The 18190-nt window shown below is 47.3% G+C and overlaps 1 protein-coding gene across 7 annotated transcripts in view; it reads right to left on the bottom strand.

Moving 5' to 3' along the window:
* Nucleotides 1–18190, bottom strand: part of GREB1L (GREB1 like retinoic acid receptor coactivator) — a 444116-nt gene that overhangs the window by 188256 nt on the left and 237670 nt on the right. For all 7 annotated transcript variants that reach the window (XM_069219992.1, XM_069219998.1, XM_069219995.1 and 4 more), the window contains one exon: nt 183–359. In XM_069219992.1, coding sequence (XP_069076093.1) covers nt 183–359 — 177 coding nt within the window. The remainder of the gene's footprint in view (nt 1–182; nt 360–18190) is intronic.

The following is an 18190-nucleotide window of genomic DNA, read 5'->3' as shown; positions in this document are numbered from 1 at the left end:
TTCGAAACATCAATAAAAACTGATTTCTGGGTTCTAGGAGTGTCAACGTCTACCCAGCGCGCATCTTCAGACGTGTCAATGTTCATACTCAATGGAAAAAAAGACTATTATTTCACATCAACAAGAGCCAGAGGCCAGACAGACTATTGACGCGTCCGGATAGGGAATAAGGATTACCGTACCTAAAAGTGCATTTTTTCCATTGTCATCTGGTAGAAAGCGTTTGTCGACAGCACAGACCAGTATGTGCTCAGGGAGGTTTGGTGTTTTAGCTCCGACTAGAAGAAACCCCGCTGGCACCTCGATCTGCTCCAGGCACACCGACACCAACCGAAGGTCCTTCCCGGCGAGACAAAAACCTGAAAAGTAAAACAAAGAACTGATCTTCAACACGTTTCCATGTAGTCCTGGATGAGCTAAGCAAACATTTCACCAACGAGATGAGGTCTGTTTCCAGCGAGCACAGGTACCCCGAAACAGCAGGAAAAAGTGGGAACCACACGTCCCTTAACAGCTCCTGAACATGGTTCCAAGAACAGAGCCTTCCTGCATGAATGGTTAGGAGAGTGACAGCAAGTCAACTAACACCGACAGGACTCTTACTCCATTGGGTGCTCGTTTACGGAGGGAATTAAAAGGTTTTAGCTAAGAACCAGATTAAAACACTAATAAGCAAAAAAAAAAAAAAGAAAAGAAAAGGCAAATCCCTGTTGCTAAACGCCTGTAGCAAGCCAACAGCCATGACTGCTGTACAAGAGGTCATTTATTTCAGGCCTCCAGGAGGTGTGGAAACCTGTGAAGAAAGTCAGCGGTAAGAAGGTGCTAGGCTCCTACACACAACCTGTACCTCTCAAGATCCTTTCAGACAGAAGAGGTGCAGGACTTGCTAAGGGAGAGGGCATTTTCATAGTGGGGACCTGATATGAGTAAAATGTTGAGTGGACAAACTCTGTATTAGGACCATGCACAAGTTCTTCCTCCCACGCAAGGCGGCTGAGTCCACTGCATTACGGTCCAGTACAAAGGGAGGTTGTACTGGTATCGAAAAGAGATGTGCAAGATATCCATGTACAACTCTAACAATTAATCAGACACTTGTAAAAATGCACCAAAACTCACATTTTGAGGATGTATTTGCAAACATGCAAAATACACTTAGAAGACAAAGGTCTCCATTATATGTTGTGATGTCACTTTAGAGCAAATTGTTTACTTAGTAAACAGGATTTGCACAGGGCCCAGTGTTTACCAGATAAACAGGATTTGCACAGGGCCCGGTGTTTACCAGGTGGGCAATTTACACCCAATCCAGGCTTTGGGACCATGAAATGGGGAATAATGTGCAGATTACAATGGTTTCCACCTTTCTGTGATGCGTAAAATGGAAATTCATACCATATGTCTGCAACCTTTGCCAGGTTTTACCTGGAGAAAAATATACTGGCAAAAACCTTTGGTGAGCAATTAGTGTGCAAATTCTACTCTTCCCTTGTAGGATCGGTGGAGATGAAGAGTAGACAGTTCTTTTCTTTTATTTTTGCACCTGCACACCAATACATACACACTCCCATCGGAAGCAAGACATAAAATCTAAACTGTAGCAGCATGCATTTGTATACAACACGACAGGTACAACAAAAAGGGAAAAAGTGACACAGAATCAATGCCCACCCCTCACATCACGATCCCCCACCTCTCACACACACCCCGACAATCCTTTTGCGCAAGACGTTACAGAAAGATCAATAAAATAATTAATAAAACAGTGCTAGACGGTCTGACCGACTGTCAATGTGTACGTGATTAGAATCATTGTAAAAAAAAATTATTTCATTCCAAAGATTCCCTAGCGTTGGCAAGAGAGGCAGGAACTAGTAATTCACCTTGAGGCTCGTCTTATTTTGGGCATATTTATGTAGTTGTCGCCTGGGGCACAAGCGGGACTGTCCCACTTCCAGTGTCAATACTTCATTTTCAACTTTCTAGTACCTAGGAACAGTGGACCTCGGTTTGCTCATTCCTCTGGTACAAACGCAGTGTATGTCAGCACACACGTGACAGGATTTCTCAAGTCACCAGAGATGCTGCTTCGAGTCCAGAGCACTTGATGTTCTTTCTTTTTTTTTTTTGGCACTACAGCGCTGGCCCTTTATCTGTCTGTTGGGGGTTGGTGAGATATTTCGTCTCCTTCAACAGAAAATGTCCTTCATATTTTGCACGGAAAGGTAATTGAAATGTTTGCTGAAAGTCAGACACCGGCAAAATGGAAATATAATGGATAAAAGGGGGCCGAGCGGAATGGAACTGTACTGCTGCATGCCCGTGGCTTTCAAGATAATTGTGTGTAACAAGAAAACACGCTTTTTCACTCAACACTAATGTTCCACCTTGCTTTTCGTCTGATGGTACATTTATTGTATTTATTAAAGCTTGCCAGATACACACCACCTCAGTTCCATGTCACGATAAAACGAGGAGCCTCATGCTTAGCGCAAGCGCTACAATGTCCTCAGAGTCCATTTTCAGAGGCTGGCTCGTCACTGACGGTGCAGTCTGGGAATGAAAGTGATTTCAAAGAGACTAGGATGAAGCATACTGGAGGAGCAAGGGAGGAGAGCTCATACCGTGAATGGCTGCAGTCGTTACATGATGCACGCTAACACTGGTGCATGTCTTTTTAATGTGATTTTATTGGATTTAGTCTTCAGTCGCGGCAAGCAGAAGGGGCAAGGCAGCACGCAAGGAGTGGGGGGAATAAAAATAAAATTAAAAATAATTTTTAAAGAGACACTTACCTGAACGCCACGGGCAGCTCCGCTCCTCTGTCTTCTTGCTGCAAGCACAGGCTCCCAGCCTGCCCTGCGGCCAATCCGGACGCTGCTCAAAACAGCGTCAGGATTGGCTGGGAGCGGCACTACCAGGCAGACTGGGTGCCTGTGCATGCTCTCTCCAGCCCAGCAGCACATGTGCATGCATGTTTGGCCGGCCCGAGACAGCTGGCCAAACACACATGCGCTCTCACTGCTCGTCACCCCTGTGGCCCCGCCCTTTTACCAATAAAAACAATAATAAACCAAGATTATTATCGTTTTGTGGCAAAAGGTTTGCAACTGACAGTGCTGGGAGGGGGTTGTGATGCTCCTCCGCCCTAATGGAGGAGCCGCCCCAGACTTCACAACCATGTTATCACAATCTGAAGAGGTTTAGAGGTCACGCTCCAGTATCTAACACATTATTAGCTCACACAGAAAACCTATATTCATCTACTTCTCTTAGTAATATGATGTGATATGACACAATGACATAATGTATGATATATAAACTATAATAATATGGGATGTGATATGATATATATATGACCATACATGATATATACTGTATGACTGATATGAGAGATATATGATAGTTATGATTGGTACGAGATATATTTGATATCAGAGATATGATAGGATATGATGGATATGATGGGATTTGAGTTGATGTGATATGTGATGGAGGGTGTCAATAAATCACATCTTTGCAGCAACTGCTTAGCACGAAGGTCGGTAAATTACATGCAGCCGAATGAAGGAGGAAATTACCAACTGAATAAGCAAATTTTTTAAGTTTCCAAAAACAGTGACAGAAGGTTGAGAGCGAAGATGAAGAGGCAACAAGTCCCAGAGTCTGGCTACCGCCGTGAAGGAAGACTTCTCCTGTGCAAACTTTCCATGAATAAGAATTTAGTTGAAGGAGACGGGCTTGCCTACCTTAAGGGGGTGCTGCCAGATACATTTGATGGGAAGGAAAGGAGAAGAGGATGAATATATATATATATTGCTTAATGTATAATTGTTAATGATTTAAAGATGGTGTATTTCCTAAATGGGGACACATGAAGACACTGCAAGATTGCAAACATATATTAAGAAAATGTTTATCTAGGGCCACACATGCTGCTAACATTACGTTCCCACTTCTTGCAACCTGTAATCAATTTGGCAGCTGCATACTGCGTAGGCACGGCCACTGCAATTCTGCATCGGCGGAAATTTTTCACATTTGCCACATAATCCATCAGATGCACGATCTGTAGATTTTAACAAAAGATTGTTTCTAGCTCAAACGGATCAAACGTTACAAAAAATGTGGCGATCGAATTTCTGCGCACCTGGAGCCTTTTTGGAAAAGTTGACTGTGTCAGCTTCCAGCAGGTATTGCTGTATTTGAGTGTTAAATTGGTACTAACAAGGTGAACTCTCTTCCCGGACACTCTTACCAGCTGTAAAAATGTCAAAATAATACAGTATTAGTATCACAAAATGTGATACGTGATGCCGCATAATTGCCTTTTCTTGTCACATAATTTAGTGAACCTGGCCACATCACTGGGCCTCCTCTGCCGCATAATTGGAGTCGCCGTAGCTATAGGTGTCAGAGGACTTTTTTTTCACTCTAACATATGGTATTTACAAGTGTCAGTCTAGGCTGTATGAAGTTATGTATCACAGACTATGGAATTTAGAATCAACAAAAGGGTAAACCAGGTCAGGATGTTCCTTCTAGCTAGCTGCAGATGCCGGTGTCCCAGCAAAGAACCTGATTAGTGGCACTCCCTCTCTGCCCATAAGTTACCCACGTCCTTTATCGACTCCCTGGGAGGATAGTCTTATTTTCATTCTATGCAAGTTCTTAAATTTGTTGTCTCTGAACCATTACTTGTTTTTAAAACTCCCCGTAAACAGCTCTGTCGACCGCCAATGGCTTCTTGCATGTTCTATATTAAAAATGCCTCAATAAATGCAACAACAAAAAAAGCTGAGGGTCACCCTGGGAGACGCGTCTAGGCTGCGTGGGATTTGGGCTACAAATTGGGCTCGTTATTATGCAAAGCCGATCCACAGGAGGCGCCACCTGCTTGGACCCTTGACATGGAGTCTTGCCTGCACCGCACAGAGGCCGGGCGGCTGCTTCCTGCTTCATCTGCATTTGTATTTGGAGGAAACCCAAGGCCTGTGCGAATCCTTTACAGACCGAGAGCAGGAGCCCACACCCATCAATCAATTCCAAGCCACGTTATTCTGTTTGCAGTTACAAAAAAATATGCAGTTCATGCAGCGCACACAATCATGTTAACTATTCTCCGTACTCCATTTCTTGTGGGTGGGCGAGTGGAGAATATTCCAGCTGAAGAGCAAAGGAACAACATAAAATAACACTACTTGAGAATGTAACAGTATTTAGTGCTGGAGTCATTTCCGATTTGGATGTAAAGATGTGAATTATCAAGTCATGCAAAACAGATGTTTTTTCTTATATTTTATAACGCTTTTTCTGTTGCCAGGAACCAACATTTTATTCAGAGCCACCTTTACTCTTTATTTATTATAAACATGTATTTTTTTAAATCATCACAATTTCCTAATTTTCAGTCAAAATTTACTATGTTCAACTTCCATATCCGTGGTGGTGCATTTGCTTCACATATGAGAAAATAAATTAATATTTTATACAGGGGTCAGAATTTCATTTTGAGTGGTATTTTTCTTTCGCTGGGTGCGTCATTTCTCCGCACTTTGCTAAAGACAGCCAGGTGGAGAGCTGGAGTTGATAAGGGGAAGTGCGTACAGCTGTGAGCTAGGAAGACGTCACACGACAGGCTCGCCCTGAAGGCATGGAGGAGGCACCTACTGATCGGGGACTGTGATGGAGGGAACTGGAGAAATGTGATCAGGAAGCCTTAATGAATGCACCAAGAGTTACACAAGATTAATGGCATACTAGACGGAAAGGAAGAACTACGAGGATGAGGCACAGAGGTGAGAAAATGTGAGACACAGGTCAAGACCTACGGTTGCCCTTACATGCTAGATAGGTGCCCAGCCAGGCCCCAATTCCACAACTAAGGCTGCACAACCAAACTGAATCTCACAGCTCCAGGGTATGAACAAGAGCGGGATAAAATATGAAGGCGGTACCATCACCGACGAGATGCAGGTTCGAGAGGAAGTCTAAGGAAATGTGCACAACACTTCACATCATTTCTCAGAAAACCACAGAGTACTTTAGAAGAGACCTTCAGAACTGAATACCAGACTCTACATGCAACTTTTAACGGACCACGATGCTTCAGATGACTTGTCCAGAACAATGCACACTACAGCAGCAGTGGGTACACAAAAAACTTAAACAGTAAATCCGTCAATACCAGCTACATTTCTGCTTTTAAATGTCTTGAATCACCATCACACCAAGAAACCCCCCACCAAGCACTACAGGTAATAACCATAGAGAGATAACATGAAAACTGGAAAGGAATAAGTACCGGAAGTGAAAGGGAATAGTGGTGTAATGCCAGTGGCAGAAAATGGAGGAAGGAAAGAGAAGGACGCCAAGGGTCCAGAACAAGAATGACCACAAGCAGGCAGGCAGTAAGCATCACAGGCGAACAGCGGTGAACGGAGGTGGCCCAAGTCTCAGGGAGGGGTATGAACGCGTTAGGAGATGATGGGACAGGTTGGGCAGGAGAACTAGCAGAAATATCATGGCAGCATGAGATCAGACAATGACCTTTCTGGATTCACCTGCCCACACCCTCAGCCCTCGACAAAGGAGGCCACCCACAAAAAGGAGCAGCTGCCACTGAGGACCGCTCAGCCAGCAGGGGTAACATAGATTTAGCGCCTCATGGTCCAACAGCTATGTAGTCCGCACCACCATGCCTACCGCCCTCAGAATAACTGAGCAAGGCAGAAGGTGGGGGCTGCATCACGGACACCCAGGAAGGAGCCCTACGATTACGTGGCAGTGAGGAGTAGAAACATCACAACAAAGGCACAACTAGAGCTGCAGGCTCAAATGACCAATTGTAGCAAGGTAGCTAAAATAAAAAGACCAAGGGAGCAAAAGTGGCTATGGTACTACAAGCTTCACAGTGGAGATCAAGTTCCACCTTTCTGAACCAGGTGATCTAACTAGGTAAATTAAAAATCCATTCTTGTGATCAAGCTTTCTTCTTGCAACTCTGCTCTAGCACCTCAGGCATTAGCATCCTCATGTGATTAGCCTACCATTCCCATGGTTCATTGCTGCATTCCCACACCTCATTCCTTCCAAAACGATTTATTTCACTCTCAATCTTAAAAACATACTAGCAGGCAAAAAGAGACCTAGGAGATTCGAGGATGTGGCCGTATCCAGCGTCTGCCAGCCCAGCTGCCGCTCTTGAAGGCCCATCACGCGGGCTGGATCTCCGCTGGGGAGGCGGACAGCGGGGCCTTCAAGCCAGTCATAACTTGATGGCCCAGCCAAGAAAATACCTCACCGGTGCACAGTCTGAGCCAGACATGAGGAAATAAAAAGTGAAGGCCGTTGGCAGTTGGAACGCTGTCTAGGTCGGGTTGGAAGTCTGAGCTGCTCAGACTGTTCCCAGCCCCTCCTATGTTTTTGTGTTACTAGATCAAACAAATCATATCACACCTACGCCGTCCATCTGAAGAGCAAAGCACAGAGCAGAAAGGGGCTAAGGAGAAAAAGCCATTTTGATTTTCAACAAATAATTTACACAATTTCACTGAGATGTAATATGCAAGACATGGCAGACCTAGTCTTAAATTTCTTCTAATTTCAGAGAATAGTTTCTCGTAAGGAACCCTCAATTTGCATTCTCAATTTAGCACATTTGCGTTTTACCTACAATCCATTGTAAACTGATAAGCCAAGATTTATTTTCTGAGTCTGGGGGTCTGAGGGCCTACAGACTTTGGGTGGGAAGGATACATATTCTTCTCTAATGAATGCAACCAACCACTGGACACAACAGGGCTGCAACAGCACACAAAACACTTTCAATTGTAGTTTAAATTAAATAAAGGGATCAACTCAGCCTTAGAAACATATCCAGGCACCCCAATGGAAATGTGCTTAGATTTTTTTTTTTTTTTTTTAGGTGGCTTAGGTTAAAGTGCTGTCTCGCTGTAGGACACTGGAGGGTGATTCGGAGTAACATGAAAACAACATGGTGGCATGAAACGGATAGGACATGTGGGAAGCAACTTCCAAGCACGGGTGAGGAGGCAAAACAGTAAGTCGTTTTGAAAATGTATTTGCAAAACACAAGGTCTGCAAGTTTAGAACGACAAAAGTAACATGTCAGCCCCATGTTTGTATTCATTATTTTTTTACTCTTTTTATTTCATTGCATTTTATCACTGTTTTAACTCTGAAAAAATACAAAAAAAAAGTATTCTACACAGATTTTACTCTTCCAGAGAAAGACCGGATGGAGCTGAAAGTTTTGTGTGCCATTTTACGCTGATTTTACAATGTTTCACAAACGTCAGACAAAATATTACGGGAGTATTTTTAGAGCGCATTTCACCCCCCAGGATTCACTACTGACAGACAATAGGTAATCATGGTTACACAACTCATTTTATAGACCTGAAGAGTGTAGGAGGCTGGCTCAATTTGTGGTGTACACCTACGGTGTGTCACCCTATACTGAGTCCATGCAACCCTTAGAGATATTTAATAGGTGTTCAGAGAGCAAAAGCTATCTAAGGGTAGCTGAGGCGAACAGCTAAAGCATATCCAGGAGGAACGTAAAACACTTGTGTAAAGAAATGGCTCCCTGTTGCAGTTACCCCCCACTTTTTGCCTGATACTGATGCTGACTTGACTGAGAAGAGTGCTGGGACCCTGCTAACCAGGCCCCAGCACCAGTGTTCCTTCACCTAAAATGTACCATTGTATCCACAATTGGCAGACCCTAGCATTCAGATAAGTCCCTTGTAACTGGTACTTCTAGTACCAAGGGCCCTGATGCCAAGGAAGGTCTCTAAGGGCTGCAGCATGTCTTATGCCACCCTAGAGACCCCTCACTCAGCACAGACACACTGCTTACAAGCCTGTGTGTGCTAGTGAGAACAAAATGAGTAAGTCGACATGGCACTCCCCTCAGGGTGCCATGCCAGCCTCTCACTGCCTATGCAGTATAGGTAAGACACCCCTCTAGCAGGCCTTACAGCCCTAAGGCAGGGTGCACTATACCATAGGTGAGGGTACCAGTGCATGAGCATGGTACCCCTACAGTGTCTAAACAAAACCTTAGACATTGTAAGTGCAGGGTAGCCATAAGAGTATATGGTCTGGGAGTCTGTCAAACACGAACTCCACAGCACCATAATGGCTACACTGAAAACTGGGAAGTTTGGTATCAAACTTCTCAGCACAATAAATGCACACTGATGCCAGTGTACATTTTATTGTAAAATACACCACAGAGGGCACCTTAGAGGTGCCCCCTGAAACTTAACCGACTGTCTGTGTAGGCTGACTAGTTCCAGCAGCCTGCCACACCAGAGACATGTTGCTGGCCCCATGGGGAGAGTGCCTTTGTCACTCTGAGGCCAGTAACAAAGCCTGCACTGGGTGGAGATGCTAACACCTCCCCCAGGCAGGAGCTGTAACACCTGGCGGTGAGCCTCAAAGGCTCACCCCTTTGTCACAGCCCAGCAGGGCACTCCAGCTTAGTGGAGTTGCCCGCCCCCTCCGGCCACGGCCCCCACTTTTGGCGGCAAGGCTGGAGGGAACAAAGAAAGCAACAAGGAGGAGTCACTGGCCAGTCAGGACAGCCCCTAAGGTGTCCTGAGCTGAGGTGACTCTGACTTTTAGAAATCCTCCATCTTGCAGATGGAGGATTCCCCCAATAGGGTTAGGATTGTGACCCCCTCCCCTTGGGAGGAGGCACAAAGAGGGTGTACCCACCCTCAGGGCTAGTAGCCATTGGCTACTAACCCCCCAGACCTAAACACGCCCTTAAATTTAGTATTTAAGGGCTGCCCTGAACCCTAGAAAATTAGATTCCTGCAACTACAAGAAGAAGGACTGCCCAGCTGAAAACCCCTGCAGCGGAAGACCAGAAGACGACAACTGCCTTGGCTCCAGAAACTCACCGGCCTGTCTCCTGCCTTCCAAAGATCCTGCTCCAGCGACGCCTTCCAAAGGGACCAGCGACCTCGACATCCTCTGAGGACTGCCCCGGCTTCGAAAAGACAAGAAACTCCCGAGGACAGCGGACCTGCTCCAAGAAAAGCTGCAACTTTGTTTCCAGCAGCTTTAAAGAACCCTGCAAGCTCCCCGCAAGAAGCGTGAGACTTGCAACACTGCACCCGGCGACCCCGACTCGGCTGGTGGAGAACCGACACCTCAGGAGGGACCCCAGGACTACTCTGATACTGTGAGTACCAAAACCTGTCCCCCCTGAGCCCCCACAGCGCCGCCTGCAGAGGGAATCCCGAGGCTTCCCCTGACCGCGACTCTTTGAATCCAAAGTCCCGACACCTGGGAGAGACCCTGCACCCGCAGCCCCCAGGACCTGAAGGACCGGACTTTCACTGGAGAAGTGACCCCCAGGAGTCCCTCTCCCTTGCCCAAGTGGAGGTTTCCCCGAGGAACCCCCCCCTTGCCTGCCTGCAGCGCTAAAGAGATCCCGAGATCTCTCATAGACTAACATTGCGAACCCGACGCTTGTTTCTACACTGCACCCGGCCGCCCCCGCGCCGCTGAGGGTGAAATTTCTGTGTGGGCTTGTGTCCCCCCCGGTGCCCTACAAAACCCCCCTGGTCTGCCCTCCGAAGACGCGGGTACTTACCTGCAAGCAGACCGGAACCGGGGCACCCCCCTTCTCTCCATTCTAGCCTATGTGTTTTGGGCACCACTTTGAACTCTGCACCTGACCGACCCTGAGCTGCTGGTGTGGTGACTTTGGGGTTGCTCTGAACCCCCAACGGTGGGCTACCTTGGACCAAGAACTAAGCCCTGTAAGTGTCTTACTTACCTGGTTAACCTAACAAATACTTACCTCCCCTAGGAACTGTGAAAATTGCACTAAGTGTCCACTTTTAAAATAGCTATTTGTGAATAACTTGAAAAGTATACATGCAATTGAAATGATTCAAAGTTCCTAATGTACTTACCTGCAATACCTTTCAAACAAGATATTACATGTTAAATTTGAACCTGTGGTTCTTAAAATAAACTAAGAAAAGATATTTTTCTATACAAAACCTATTGGCTGGATTTGTCTCTGAGTGTGTGTACCTCATTTATTGTCTATGTGTATGTACAACAAATGCTTAACACTACTCCTTTGATAAGCCTATTGCTCGACCACACTACCACAAAATAGAGCATTAGTATTATCTCTTTTTGCCACTATCTTACCTCTAAGGGGAACCCTTGGACTCTGTGCATGCTATCCTTACTTTGAGATAGCACATACAGAGCCAACTTCCTACATTGGTGGATCAGCGGTGGGGTACAAGACTTTGCATTTGCTGGACTACTCAGCCAATACCTGATCACACGACAAATTCCAAAATTGTCATTAGAAATTCATTTTTGCAATTTGAAATTTTTCTAAATTCTTAAAAGTCCTGCTAGGGCCTTGTGTGTTAAGTCCCTGTTTAGCATTGTCTTTTAGAGTTTAAAAGTTTGTTAAAAGTTTGAAATTAGATTCTAGAAACAGTTTTAGATTCTTTAAAAAGTCTTCCAACTCTTAGCAAAATAATGTCTGATACAGAGATGAATGTGGTGGAACTCGACACCACACCTTACCTCCATCTTAAGATGAGGGAGCTAAGGTCTCTCTGTAATATCAAAAAAATAACCATTGGCTCCAGACCTACCAAAATTCAGCTCCAGGAGCTGTTGGCAGAGTTTGAAAAAGCCAACCCCTCTGATGATGACCTCACAGAGGAAGAAATTAGTGACTTGGAGGCCAATGTCCCTCCTCCAGTCCTAAATAGGGAGAACAGGACCCCTCAAGTCCTGTCTCCAACTGTGTTAGTCAGAAATAGTGAGTCCCTCACAGGAGGGTCCAGCACTTCTGAAATCACTGAGGATGCTCTCAGTGAAGATGACCCCCTGTTAGCCAGGATGGTCAAAAGATTGGCTTTGGAAAAGCAGCTCCTAGCCATAGAAAGGGAAAGAAAAGAGATGGGCCTAGGTCCCATCAATGGTGGCAGCAACTTAAATAGGGTCAGAGATTCTCCTGACATCCTAAAAATCCCCAAAGGGATTGTAACAAAATATGAAGATGGTGATGACATCACCAAATGGTTCACAGCTTTTGAGAGGGCTTGTGTAACCAGAAAAGTGAACAGATCTCACTGGGGTGCTCTCCTTTGGGAAATGTTCACTGGAAAGTGTAGGGATAGACTCCTCACACTCTCTGGAAAAGATGCAGAATCTTATGACCTCATGAAGGGTACCCTGATTGAGGGCTTTGGATTCTCCACTGAGGAGTATAGAATTAGATTCAGGGGGGCTCAAAAATCCTCGAGCCAGACCTGGGTTGATTTTATAGACTACTCAGTAAAAACACTAGATGGTTGGTTAACTGGAAATGAAGTGTGTGACTATGTTGGGCTTTATAAGTTGTTTATGAAAGAACACATTTTAAGTAACTGCTTCAATGAAAAGTTGCATCAGTATCTGGTAGACCTAGGTCCAATTTCTCCCCAAGAATTGGGAAAGAAGGCAGACCACTGGGTCAAGACTAGAGTAACCAAAACTTCCACTGGGGGTGACCAAAAGAAAGGGGTTACAAAAACTCCCCAGGAGAAAGTGGGTAACACTAGAAACAAAGAAAAAGAGTCCTCTGTAGGCCCCCAAAAACCAGAACAGGTGGGTGGGCCCCAAGACACAACCCAAAACAAAGGTGGGTACCAGGGTAAGAACTGGGATGCCACTAAGGCCTGGTGCCACAACTGTAAACAGTCTGGGCACCACACCAAGGACACTTCTTGTCCCAAAAACAAACCCCAGAACAAAATTCCTGGGGTAACCAGTGTAGCCATGGGAGATGACTCCTCAGATGAGGAGGTCTTCCTAGCCTTCAACTGGAAACAGGGCCCAACAGGTGAGTTGGAGATTCCAGAGGGAAGTAGACACTTCCACCACCTACTGGTGAATGGAATCCCAACCACTGCCCTGAGAGACACTTGTGCCAGTCACACTATTGTGCATGACAGGCTGGTGCTCTCAAACCAGTACATCCCAGGTGAGACTGCCAGGGTAAGAGTTAGCCTAGACAGGGTCACTAAGAGGCCTGTGGCTTTAGTGCCCATAGAAGTGGGTGGCACTCTTAGCTGGAGGAGGGTAGTAGTCAGTACAGACCTCCCCCTTGATTGTCTCCTTGGAAATGACTACCCAGAGGTTAGTCAGAGCTCAAGAGAGGACCTGGTCCAGTACCAGTCCTCTCCCAAGGATTCTGGAAGTCCTGCCTCTGCAGTAAATGCAAGCAGGCCCCAGAAGAAGAAGAAAAGAAAACAGAGTAGGAAGGGTGGACAACCGTTAGCCAAGGTTACAGCAAGCCAAGGAGATTCTGCTCCAGTAGGGGAGAACTCCAAAAATGGCCCTGATAAAGTCCAACCTGACCCACAAGAAGTCCTGGCTAGTCAGGCAACTGTTAAACCTGAGTGGGTGGCTCCTCAGCTAACAGAAGAAAGAGTGGAAGAAGGGTGTTTACTACAAGATGTGGTAACCCCCCACTCCAATACAGCAGGCAGGCAACCTGAACCCAAAGAAGCCTGTAACTTAGCCCCTTCCCTTTTAGGTGAAGAGCTAAAGGTGTGGTTCTGGGCACTGACAGCTGTCAGTGGCCTCTGCTGGGTGTTAGCCTTTATGGCTGCACTATCCTTAGCATGGTGGTCTGACCCCATGCCAAATAGCAAGTTAGGCCCCCTGACCCTATTGGTCATGGTGGGGTTACTCCAGCTCTGGGTAACCTCTCTGGGTAAGCTAGGGGTAACCCTGGCCAAGATAAGGTTAGCAGAGGTGGATACCTCTAAGACCAAGATAGAAAGAATGGGTGGAGACATTGAAGAGGCAGACAAGAGGCAATTCAGACTAGGTCCTATCACTGTGGAAGTAGGTCAGTTCCCCAAAGGGAATGACCTGAACAGAAGGATGTAAGGCAGAGTAGGCCCTGCAACTAACCAGCCTATTTCTCCTACTCTTCCTCGCCTGACAGACTAGGAAGACTCTCCCAGCTTGGGCTGAGTCTCCTGGCCTGTGGGCTGGGGGGGGCTTGTGTAAAGAAATGGCTCCCTGTTGCAGTTACCCCCCACTTTTTGCCTGATACTGATGCTGACTTGACTGAGAAGAGTGCTGGGACCCTGCTAACCAGGCCCCAGCACCAGTGTTCCTTCACCTAAAATGTACAATTGTATCCACAATTGGCACACCCTAGCATTCAGATAAGTCCCTTGTAACTGGTACTTCTAGTACCAAGGGCCCTGATGCCAAGGAAGGTCTCTAAGGGCTGCAGCATGTCTTATGCCACCCTAGAGACCCCTCACTCAGCACAGACACACTGCTTACAAGCCTGTGTATGCTAGTGAGAACAAAATGAGTAAGTCGACATGGCACTCCCCTCAGGGTGCCATGCCAGCCTCTCACTGCCTATGCAGTATAGGTAAGACACCCCTCTAGCAGGCCTTACAGCCCTAAGGCAGGGTGCACTATACCATAGGTGAGGGTACCAGTGCATGAGCATGGTACCCCTACAGTGTCTAAACAAAACCTTAGACATTGTAAGTGCAGGGTAGCCATAAGAGTATATGGTCTGGGAGTCTGTCAAACACGAACTCCACAGCACCATAATGGCTACACTGAAAACTGGGAAGTTTGGTATCAAACTTCTCAGCACAATAAATGCACACTGATGCCAGTGTACATTTTATTGTAAAATACACCACAGAGGGCACCTTAGAGGTGCCCCCTGAATCTTAACCGACTGTCTGTGTAGGCTGACTAGTTCCAGCAGCCTGCCACACCAGAGACATGTTGCTGGCCCCATGGGGAGAGTGCCTTTGTCACTCTGAGGCCAGTAACAAAGCCTGCACTGGGTGGAGATGCTAACACCTCCCCCAGGCAGGAGCTGTAACACCTGGCGGTGAGCCTCAAAGGCTCACCCCTTTGTCACAGCCCAGCAGGGCACTCCAGCTTAGTGGAGTTGCCCGCCCCCTCCGGCCACGGCCCCCACTTTTGGCGGCAAGGCTGGAGGGAACAAAGAAAGCAACAAGGAGGAGTCACTGGCCAGTCAGGACAGCCCCTAAGGTGTCCTGAGCTGAGGTGACTCTGACTTTTAGAAATCCTCCATCTTGCAGATGGAGGATTCCCCCAATAGGGTTAGGATTGTGACCCCCTCCCCTTGGGAGGAGGCACAAAGAGGGTGTACCCACCCTCAGGGCTAGTAGCCATTGGCTACTAACCCCCCAGACCTAAACACGCCCTTAAATTTAGTATTTAAGGGCTGCCCTGAACCCTAGAAAATTAGATTCCTGCAACTACAAGAAGAAGGACTGCCCAGCTGAAAACCCCTGCAGCGGAAGACCAGAAGACGACAACTGCCTTGGCTCCAGAAACTCACCGGCCTGTCTCCTGCCTTCCAAAGATCCTGCTCCAGCGACGCCTTCCAAAGGGACCAGCGACCTCGACATCCTCTGAGGACTGCCCCGGCTTCGAAAAGACAAGAAACTCCCGAGGACAGCGGACCTGCTCCAAGAAAAGCTGCAACTTTGTTTCCAGCAGCTTTAAAGAACCCTGCAAGCTCCCCGCAAGAAGCGTGAGACTTGCAACACTGCACCCGGCGACCCCGACTCGGCTGGTGGAGAACCGACACCTCAGGAGGGACCCCAGGACTACTCTGATACTGTGAGTACCAAAACCTGTCCCCCCTGAGCCCCCACAGCGCCGCCTGCAGAGGGAATCCCGAGGCTTCCCCTGACCGCGACTCTTTGAATCCAAAGTCCCGACACCTGGGAGAGACCCTGCACCCGCAGCCCCCAGGACCTGAAGGACCGGACTTTCACTGGAGAAGTGACCCCCAGGAGTCCCTCTCCCTTGCCCAAGTGGAGGTTTCCCCGAGGAACCCCCCCCTTGCCTGCCTGCAGCGCTAAAGAGATCCCGAGATCTCTCATAGACTAACATTGCGAACCCGACGCTTGTTTCTACACTGCACCCGGCCGCCCCCGCGCCGCTGAGGGTGAAATTTCTGTGTGGGCTTGTGTCCCCCCCGGTGCCCTACAAAACCCCCCTGGTCTGCCCTCCGAAGACGCGGGTACTTACCTGCAAGCAGACCGGAACCGGGGCACCCCCCTTCTCTCCATTCTAGCCTATGTGTTTTGGGCACCACTTTGAACTCTGCACCTGACCGACCCTGAGCTGCTGGTGTGGTGACTTTGGGGTTGCTCTGAACCCCCAACGGTGGGCTACCTTGGACCAAGAACTAAGCCCTGTAAGTGTCTTACTTACCTGGTTAACCTAACAAATACTTACCTCCCCTAGGAACTGTGAAAATTGCACTAAGTGTCCACTTTTAAAATAGCTATTTGTGAATAACTTGAAAAGTATACATGCAATTGAAATGATTCAAAGTTCCTAATGTACTTACCTGCAATACCTTTCAAACAAGATATTACATGTTAAATTTGAACCTGTGGTTCTTAAAATAAACTAAGAAAAGATATTTTTCTATACAAAACCTATTGGCTGGATTTGTCTCTGAGTGTGTGTACCTCATTTATTGTCTATGTGTATGTACAACAAATGCTTAACACTACTCCTTTGATAAGCCTATTGCTCGACCACACTACCACAAAATAGAGCATTAGTATTATCTCTTTTTGCCACTATCTTACCTCTAAGGGGAACCCTTGGACTCTGTGCATGCTATCCTTACTTTGAGATAGCACATACAGAGCCAACTTCCTACAACTTGCAAAACCACAGTAGTCAGACAGTAACTCACTGACAAAAAAGAACCACACAAGTGTTGCACAAATAAAGGATACTTTATCACAGCCCCACTACTTGACTAGCATCTCCCTTTGGAGGTATCTACACACACACACAATATGTACACAAAATAACCACCAGAAATAGCACTAAAATACAAAGGGCCCTATGGGAGGGCCAAATCATATACTAAAGAAGTGGAATGTGAAACAGTGACCCAACCAGGGTAAGTGAGGTAGTTAGCTAGGGGGTGGGGGCAGATAGAAACACCAGAGTAAGTACATTAAGTGTCACCAGCAACAGCGGTGCAAGGAGGTTACCCACCTACTTGTCCCATAGGCTAACACAGAGTGGTGATTGGTGTTTGTGCAATTCAGGACCTTTCCCAGTGGACCCAGAGGAAACCAGCAGACAAGCAGATGGATGGAGAGTGCCTCTACCCCAGGAAACCCAGAAGACAGGAGTACCTACACCAGGGACCCCAATGCGCAGGGAAGAAGGGACTCTCTCTGAAGTCAGTGGATGCCTCGGATTGACCAGCTGTCACGACCCCTGAACCAGGCAGGTTGAACCCAGGGACAGATTTCAGACACAAAGGACCTGCAAAGGAAGGGGACAGAGTGCAGCACCCTTGGAGGTGCCCAGGTGGTGCAGTTGGCAATGCCTACCCTCCTGAAGGTAAAGTTCCTGCAAGTTGGTGGAAGAAGACCAGCTGCAGGGTCCAGGAGCTACAGAAGATACCAGGACTCACTACAAGCTGTCCCTCGACTGTCGCTGGATTGCAGGAGGGTTAGTGACCAGCCAAGTCACCAACAAGCACCAGCAAATGCAAGCAAGAGCTGCAGAAGAATTATCAAAGTTTTGGGGGCCAGCAAGGTCCAGGAGGGGGTCAGGGCTGGCCCTCAGCCCCCTAGAAGGCCAGCGGAAGTCAATGGAGTCCCCACGAGTGACCCACAGGAGAAGGACAAATGGGGTGACAAGGTGGCCTTACCAGCACAACAAAACAGAAGTCCCACTTTGCAGATACAGAGTGCTAGAGGCTGGGGCTTCTTGGTGCCTGAAGGTCTCATGGAGGAAAAGTGAACAAGCCTTGGCAAGTGTAACAATCGCGGTGCACAGGGGTTCCCGTCAAGTGACAGGAGCAGGGGCCCACAGTCTCTCAAGTTGATTAGAAGACAAGCAGGCCCCAAACCAGACTCACCTGTGAAGTAGGATCTTCAGATGTCCATGGGACAGCAGACCCCCACCAACCGGTCGACATCTTGAAGTTCCTGAGGATGCAAGGGAGTGACTCCTTCACTCTAACGGACATTGCTTTCTGCTTCCAGGTGCAAACAGAGTCCTTGTGACCCTGGAGGATGCACAGCCTTGGATGTTGCACAATTCTTGCAAGATCCTGAGAAAA

Source organism: Pleurodeles waltl, chromosome 2_2 (assembly GCF_031143425.1).
Source record: "Pleurodeles waltl isolate 20211129_DDA chromosome 2_2, aPleWal1.hap1.20221129, whole genome shotgun sequence".
Lineage (NCBI taxonomy): Eukaryota > Metazoa > Chordata > Amphibia > Caudata > Salamandridae > Pleurodeles > Pleurodeles waltl.
The sequence above is the reverse complement of the archived record's forward strand: the minus strand, read 5'-3'. Positions and strand labels throughout refer to the sequence as shown.